Raw genomic sequence first — 8,270 nt, forward strand, 5'->3', positions numbered from 1 at the left:
CAATCAGCGAGGGAGACAAGCGCGGCGCAGCGCGGCAGACTAGCGGCCCGCGAGCCCACTCAGTTTCGAATTGTGGCGGTGGGCCGGGCGCCGGACCAATGGGGCTGCAGAGCAGAGGCCGAGTCCCGCCTGGGCCACGCCTTCAGGGGGCGGGTCCTCCGGCTTCTCGCAGTACGATTGGCTAATGCGAGCCGCTGCTCGGTGACGCCAGAAAAGGGCTCAGTGATTGGCTACGCCCAGGCGCGAAATGTAACGCGGGAAAATCCCGGGCTGTGCGGGTGCAGAGGGGCTGCGGCGTTGGAGGCAGCGGCAGCTCTTTGCGCGTTGCTGGGACCGAACTGAGACTGGGGTCGGCGCCGCTTTGAAAAGGTGCGGGGGTGCCGTGGTTCTCGCGATGGCTGGGGGCCGCTGCTGACTGCGCGGGTCCGCTCGGGGGTGGCCGCGGAAAGGGAAGAAGGTGCCGAAAGTTGGCGATGAGTGGCTGAGGCGCTGCCGGGCGGTGCCAAGCAGGGAACTCCGTGTCTCTCCATTCTTCCCTGCGGCGTGGGCGAAGAGAGTTCTCCGCGCCTACAATCCCTTTCCCGCAGCAGTCAGTGCGGCCATGTCGGAGCGGCCACTGGGCCCGCCAGTAGTCCTTTGCCAGGACTCACCCAAGCGTATCCTGGTGTCGGTGATCAAGACCACTCCAATCAAGCCGCCCCCGCGGCGGAGTGGCGAGGAGCCAGCGCCCTCCCCGGCTGTCCCTACTAGCCCCGGCTTCAGCGACTTCATGGTCTACCCGTGGCGCTGGGGCGAGAACGCGCACAACGTCACTCTCAGCCCCGGAGGGTCCGCCGCCGCCCCCGTCCTCTCGCCCGTCCAGCAGCCCCGCGGCGCTGTGGCAGGGGATCCCAGCCGGGACGATGAGGAGTCCGGCAGTTTGAACGGCGGTGGACGGCACCAGCACCTGAAGGTAAGGACCGCCACGACGGAGAGGGTGCGGGCGGCGGGAGGGCGCCGGCGGAATTAAAGGGTGGCCCCGGGCCGCCGCCCCTCCCCCGCCTCCCGGAGATTTAAAATGAGATCACTTCCGGCACGATCGCGCGCGCTGCGGGGGCACCACCCGTGGGGGCGGGTCAGCGGGGCCCAATGGGGACGCCCACAACGGTCGCGCTCACGGGAGTAACGGCCGTAGTGTCGGGCGCGGCGGGAGCGGCCCCTACCTGCTGAACCCGCCTTCCCTGAACGGCGCCAACGAACCGCAGTTGGAACCACGGTTCCGACGAACTGTGGAAGAGCCCCTGTGCTGTGGGCGGTGGGGCCTTGTTCTGTGCTCGTCCTCTCTGAACCACTCTGCTGAAGGCAGAATAGTTCTTAGGGGTGGGAGCGCCTCTTGGGGCTCTTTAGAGGGTGTGGCTAAGAGCTAAACTGTTGGAACTATAAAGTCCCTAAGTTACCCGATGTCATTAACTTAAGATAGCTGCGAGAAAGGCGCTGTTTGTGAAGGTGGCTTCTCATTTAGCTTTGTTTCTGGCTTCTGGGGAAGCACAGCCCTTCAACATCCTGCTTCTCTTCTCACAGGATGGCTTACGGCGTGGCCGACCAAGAGCGGACACGGTCCGGGAGCTGATAAATGAAGGAGAGCACTCCTCTAGCAGGATCCGATGTAACATCTGCAACAGGGTGTTTCCCAGAGAGAAGTCGCTGCAGGCACACAAACGCACTCACACTGGTAAGTGAGGAGGTTAACAGGTGACCAAGCAGCTGAGGAGGAAATGTAATAAACACCTCAGTCATCAGCTTGCAAGTGTAATGGTTAAACCAGTTACGCTTCTCTTCCATTTTTGTGAAAGCAAGGGAAAGTCTTTGCAGCCTTTCTTTGTGACAGGTGAGTATAGCAGCAGTTTGGCTATAGCACTGCAAACACATACTGGAAATTTTTTTATCTTCTTCCACGGATTCTCTTAGAGGGAAGATGCTTCTTAAGCTTGGCATGCTGTTCATGGTAGGATTTATTTTACTCTTATTCTCTCTGCTGAGATTTCTGTTTCCTTCTTGCTTGTGCACTTTTCAAGTACTGATCAAGTACTGGAAGAGGAGGAATTATTTTAAAAATGGCAGGTAGCTTTTACAGTGTAGCACTGGGTAGCTTAAGGTTGAAGTAAAATGACTCTACAGTTGTATCTGCTAGTATCTACTTTCTGGAGCACAGGTAATTACTGTTAATTTACAGATCTGAGCATACAGAGAAGTTCTAAAAGTAGCGTGATTAAATTAAGATCCGGTATCATCTCATTCAATACCCAGGCAAAGTAGAAGGAAAAGATACATGTTTTTATATCTAGCAAGTACTTGTTTCCCCTTCATGTTGTGATTTTTCACTTTTGCAAAGAAATGTGAGCTATGATACTGTACACCAACATAATCAGTAGTTAAATGGAAAAAGAAGAAATCTTGGCTCCTACAGATTTTTTGTTTGTTTTGTTGTTTTTTTGCTGACTCAAGCGTGTAAGGCTAATCTAGTTACCAAAGTTAAGCGCAAAATTCCTTATCCTCTTGAGGCTTTCATTTCACATGCTGGAGTTAGTTGTTGAACTTGTATGTTAAACATGAATGGCTTAATTGAGCTGAACTTAACCTGATGTTACTCTTTTGACTTAGTCATTGTTACCTTTGTTTTGTCATCCTTTCTGAGCAGTGTTGGCACGGAGCTCCTTTGCGTAGTAGAATGCAATCAGATTCTCTTCAGTCAGGAAGAAGATGCTTGTTATTTAACTCAGTTCTTCTCATCAGAGTTTGCATGGAGAAATCATTTTTAATAGATGGTAGAAAACTTCTGTATCTTGATTAAGTTTTTAGTGTTACCTCCACTTTATCATTAAAACTTTTTTCAAGCAGTCTACTTAAACTCAGTAGTTTTATTTATATTTCTGCAACTTCTTAATCTCAGTTACTCTAGTTAAGTCCATGTTAATCGTAATTCTTATGTGGTTACAACTTGGTGTTTCTTGCTCTGTAGGCACATGTTTTCACAGGACAAAGTTTATGTAATGCTGTGTAAGCAGCTTGAGTTAAAAAAAAACAACAAAACAACAACAAAACAATAAAACAAGAAGTCATTTCAGCTTTTCCCTTAGGGTTCGGGGAAAGGTATTATCCAGCGGTGCTGAATGTCTGTGGGGGGAAAAGCTGAGCTCTGCTGTCTGATACACTGAGGCTCTTTGAATACACACCAGTGTCTGAATGTGTTAATGGAGAGCTTACTTGTACAAACCTCAAGCTGAAGTTGATAACTGTACTTTGAGTCTGCTTTTCTATTCAGATTAATTCTGCTTTTATATATTCAGCTTTCACAAATCTGTTCTTATTTTTAAGGTGAAAGACCTTATTTGTGTGACTACCCAGATTGCGGGAAAGCTTTTGTTCAGAGTGGGCAGCTCAAAACTCATCAGCGTCTCCACACGGGGGAGAAACCTTTTGTCTGCTCAGAGAATGGTGAGCCATCAAATAATAACTTGTGGCTTTCAGAATCGAGAGCCATCTAGTACTAAAAATGTAAGCACATTCACATTGCAGAAATCTGTCAAATTTTTGGTTCTTAACTTTGGGGGAGATTCTAGGGAAGAGAGGAGCTAGAATAATCTGAATGATGATGCAAATATGTATCTAAGAATTGTTTGTGTTGTTATATAAGTTGCCAGTACTCTTCTCGGTTATTAATAAAATGTGAAATGATTGGGCATGTTTTATTACTCTTGCATTTAAAAGTTGCTGTTTTCTAAATCTTGCTTTTTCTATAGTGAAGAAGGCTGGATTCAGTAGCATCTGGATGGTATAGATGCTATGCTTACATGATTGTTGACTGCTTTCTGTAACGTTTTTATTTTCATTTTGTGTTTTCTAAGGCTGTTTGAGCCGATTCACACATGCAAACCGCCACTGCCCCAAACATCCATATGCCCGACTGAAGAGGGAAGAGCTTACTGACAGACTGAACAAAAAGCAGACTGCTGACAATAAAGCTGTGGCTGAGTGGCTAGCAAAGTAAGTTTCTTTAGACAACCACAAAAGTGATTTGAGAAAGCACTCTATTCTTAGGGGCAGAAAAACATAGCAGGCACACACGAAAACATGCACACACAAAACCAACTAGCAAAGAACAAACCAGAACTGGTATGTCTCTTGTGTTATTCAGTCCAGCCTTGCCTCTAAGACTCATGAAATCTAGTTTAAGGCAAGATTTGTCACAAGACTTTTTTTCTTTGCTTCATTGTTTCTTTGTTTGAACACGTGCTAGGTCTTCCTTGCACTTATATGAGGATCAAGAATAGGGTATGCATGAGTAGCCTGCTGAGGTTACCATGTGAAAGCATGATAAATCACAGATGTTGCTTGGGCACTTCACATTTAAAATGTCTAATAAAGGTTTCTGACAGCTTAAATACTACCATTATAAGATCTGAGAGATAAAACTAAATGCCATGTTCTGTCATATACAAGGTAAAAAATAGAAAAATTAAAAAATGAGTGTTTTGCCAGTTTTGAATGGTTGCTGTATGTGCTGAACATATTTTAAAAAGCATTTTTTGTGTTTGACTTTGTAGGTACTGGGAGACTAGAGAACAGCGTGCTCCTGCTTTGAAAAGTAAAACAATCCAGAAGGCTGATCAGGAACAGCAGGACCCAATGGAATATCTTCAGTCTGATGAAGAAGATGATGAAGAGAAAAATAGTGCTCACTCAGCTGCTCACCGTCGCCGCCTCCAGGAACAGCGTGAACGAATGCATGGTGCCTTGGCTCTAATTGAGCTTGCAAACCTAGCTGTGGCACCTCTGCGACAGTAGATGTGAATGGAATTTGCCTATACAAAATGTATTTCCTGGTGGCACTTAACCAGCTAGATCCTGGGCATAAGCTAAGCACCTTATTTGCTTGTTATAGGCTGCTATTCTGTAGAATTTATGAAGAATGTTGTTGCTCCATAACATGGGGTAAGAGAATTGCACTTTTTGTAAGGTTAAAGATAGTTGTAAAGTTTCTAAGTATTTTTGTAAATAGGAGACTGCATAATGCAGGGTTAACAAAGTTCATGTGGGAAGCTAGATTTTGCAAGGTTAAGTCATTTGAAGCAGTTTTCACAGGAAGCACTTTCTGAACAGTGTTTATGATTAGCAGGATGATATGGTACATGTGGCCAAAGAAGGCTGACAAAAGGAAAAGTATTTATCTGAACTATTTAAGCAAATTTATATTAAGTGATAGGTCTGAAGATACTGTAAGCATCAATGAAAATTATTTTTCTAATATCAGTGCTTTTTTTTAATTTTTAATTTTTTTTTTGACCTTGTGTCACGAAGTAGGAGGCAAAGCTTAGTTATTGTGACCTGTAGAGAGGAAGAAAATGCTTCATGCAGACAAACTGTGGGATAGTTCACAGTCTTCACTGTGACTGCTCAAGATATGAGGCTTGACTTTATTTTACATTTTCTGATTTGATCTCAGCAGAATCTCTTGGTAGCACTTGTTATTCCTAACCCATGATGTTAGGAACTTTTGCACATTGTTGGTTTTATCTGAAAATGATTAGTCTTGCAAAGTCTAGACAAAAGTAAAGAATTGGTGATATTTTTTCAGATGTCTTTGGACCCTGTAGTGATTTGGCACTTGTTTTCGTTAATAAGGGGGTATTTACAGGGTGTTGTGGATTTGTAGTAAACTATTCTAAATCTCTCATTAGCAAACACTAAGTTTAAAGTCTTGCTTTTACATGTTTATTAGCACATAGAAGCCCCTGTACTTTTGTGCATAAAGCCACCTTATTGCTTTGCTTAAGGATAACATGCCGATTTTGTGTTCACTAACTTTAGCACAGCTATCAGTTAAACACTGCATAAAAATATTCACTATACAACTAGAAAATAGGCTTCCAAAGATAGTTACAAGTGTGTTATCAGTGTGATTTCATATATTTCCCAAATAAATGAAGTTATGGAACGCTGCTTAGTAAACTCAAATGCTGATATAAAATGTTTAGTGAGATATTTTGTTACTTGTTGAATGTTGTATACCTGGGAATACCATTGTGTCATGGTAATCCTTTTCTGTATTTTGCTTGGAAGAGAATCATGATATGCTAACAGTGTATTGTTTTGAAAGTGAACTTTTTTTCTTTTTGCAGTTAAGCTACTGCTTTAGGGGATATGAAACATTTACTGTCCTGCTTGCTCTTAACCCTTCCTTCCCTCTGAAGGTCAAAAAATTCAGATGAGAAGGGAAGCCACTTTCCCTCTTGTTTAAATGAGAGAAAAATGTTACCAAGCACTAGAAACAAACTGACTAGATGCCTACAGATTTTCCAGAATGGTCTCTTTACATCAGGAAACCGCTACTGTTGAATTATTGTCTTTGTTCGTCTCTTGATAGAAAATCCTATTAACCGAGTTTGTTTCTCACTATGTGTTGATTCACTTGACTTAAAAAGTCATTGGATATTTTTTTAAAAAGCATATGAAAGATAATTAGTTTTGTACTAGTTGTATGGTTTAACTACTATTTTCAGCTCCTAAACTCAGCTGTCATCAGGCTCATTTTAAGTCTTTTGAGCTGAAAAATATGTAACATTTCATAGTCATTCCTGGTGCCTGACCCTATATAAAATGGGTAACTCAGGATACAGATTTATAATTCTTTAAATAATGTGATATTCACTGCTCAGTTGTCAAAAAGCCTGATCCCAGATGAACCCTCAGTGTTAATCTGTTGTTCTGATTTGTAACTCAAAATTGTGGTATTTCACAGGACATTTAATTGCCAGTCAGTTGAAGAATCATGTCAAAATTTCAATAGATTACTTTTTTTTTTTTTTCCCCTCCAGTCAGCTGTAGTGCTTTGGTCAACTTGGAGAGTATTTCTTTCAGTATGATAAGTATGCTGAATTCTACTTAGATGTAGACAAAATTCAGACATTTCAAGCTGTTTTGTATTGTGACAAGTTACTAGTAAAATATCAAGTTAAAAAATTGAGATGTGGAAGACTGCTTTATATTTTAAGAAGTGATTACATTGAAGAACTCTTGAAGATGACTGTTTGGCATGATTTAACAAAACTGTTTTCACTTCAATACTTGCTTTGAATAAAAGCTTGGTTTAATTTTCAAGTTTAGTCAGTGTGTGTACTGTTTTTCCGTTTTCCCTTCTTTACTACTAGCCTGACATGTCACAGAACAGAGGTGGTTTATTGAAATTTTACATGTATTCACTACCTAGAGCATGTTCTGAGTCCCTTCCATCCCTACTTGTTGTCCTGTCCTCCATTCCCTCTTCCTCTCACTTGACAAAATATTGACAATTTTTGAAAATAAAGCCCAAGTCTATTGTGTTGAGGCAGCCTCCAACAACTAAGCAGACTGACTGGAGCAGCTTAATGATCTGGGCTATGGTGGCTCACAGCTGTGTTTGGCTGCTTCTAACATTTCAGTCTAAGCGTGTGTGTTTCTAAGGCACTAGACTTCCTATTTGCTCGTACAGAACTCTTCCTTGAGGAAACTGGATTAAAATTTTGGAAGTGAGTATCATACTTTCACAGTCAGTACTTTGTTGAAGTGACAACACGGGCCCACTATGGGGCGAGGGGCTGCGTCGCCACGTGAGCTGACCGGGTGCGTGCAGAGCTCACCGGCTCCTCACCCGTCCCGGCCGCCCTACACGCCCCAAGACACCAGGGGAAGAGCTGCGGGCCTGCCTGCCGGGTCGGGCCGCGGCGGCTGCCCTCATACTGATTGGACGTGGCCGGGCCCGCTGCGGGGGGAGCCTCCTTTGCGCTGTCCAGGGTGTTCTCGGCAGTTTTCTGCGGAATGTGCTCATAGTGTTGGTGAGCAAGGGCCTGCTCAGCGTCTATAGGACAGGGGCGGCAATCGCGCAATCAGGGCTGTTGCCTCACTTCGGCAGGTCGGGCACCCCGCGGGCCCCGACGGCGCGAACCAAGTGGCGCAGTGCGCAGCTCCGACGGCAGCTGGCGGTAGCGGGGTGCTGGAGTCCGGAGCGAGGAAGGAAGAGCGCTTGCCTGGTGTGGCGCTGTCGCCAGCGCGGGGAGCAGGGCGAGGAGGGGAGGTTCTGGTAGCCGAGGATCGGTTTGCAACGTGCAAGTGCTCCTCTGATTTCCAGTGTCGGGGTGGTGCTTCGCTGGCAAAAAAATCGATGGTGCCGTTTAGTGCCCTGTGCCTTAAGGTGCTGGTGGACCCACCAAGCCGGCAAGGTAGCTGTAGAAGTACACAGAACCAGATTAGGTCTG

The 8,270-nt window shown here is 44.8% G+C and overlaps 1 protein-coding gene across 3 annotated transcripts; it reads left to right on the forward strand.

Annotated features, from left to right (window-relative positions):
• Positions 1-282: 282 nt before the first annotated feature.
• Positions 283-7,137, forward strand: ZNF367 (zinc finger protein 367). 3 transcript variants are annotated; one of them, XM_085529623.1, is made up of 5 exons: positions 283-952; positions 1,561-1,867; positions 3,355-3,474; positions 3,885-4,023; positions 4,584-7,137. In XM_085529623.1, exons 2-5 carry the CDS (start codon positions 1,792-1,794, stop codon positions 4,822-4,824), a joined length of 576 nt encoding a protein of 191 aa, XP_085385749.1. In that variant the 5' UTR covers positions 283-952; positions 1,561-1,791; the 3' UTR covers positions 4,825-7,137. The 3 variants fall into 3 exon arrangements, with proteins under 3 accessions (XP_085385749.1, XP_015704814.1, XP_085385750.1); XM_015849328.3 differs by having other exon boundaries at positions 1,561-1,711; XM_085529624.1 differs by lacking the exons at positions 3,355-3,474; positions 3,885-4,023; positions 4,584-7,137 and adding an exon at positions 2,678-2,875 and having other exon boundaries at positions 1,561-1,711.
• Positions 7,138-8,270: the final 1,133 nt, after the last annotated feature.

Source organism: Coturnix japonica, chromosome Z (assembly GCF_054131305.1).
Source record: "Coturnix japonica strain WE chromosome Z, WE-NBRP24, whole genome shotgun sequence".
In the NCBI taxonomy this organism is placed as follows: domain Eukaryota; kingdom Metazoa; phylum Chordata; class Aves; order Galliformes; family Phasianidae; genus Coturnix; species Coturnix japonica.

Bases quoted from the DNA above. Each gene is read 5' to 3' on its own strand.
- ZNF367 (XM_015849328.3), top strand. From the start codon at position 602: ATGTCGGAGCGGCCACTGGGCCCGCCAGTAGTCCTTTGCCAGGACTCA. The intron at 953-1,560 runs GTAAGGACCGCC...CTCTTCTCACAG, and splicing joins GACGGCACCAGCACCTGAAG to GATGGCTTACGGCGTGGCCG. The intron at 1,712-3,354 runs GTAAGTGAGGAG...CTTATTTTTAAG, and splicing joins ACACAAACGCACTCACACTG to GTGAAAGACCTTATTTGTGT.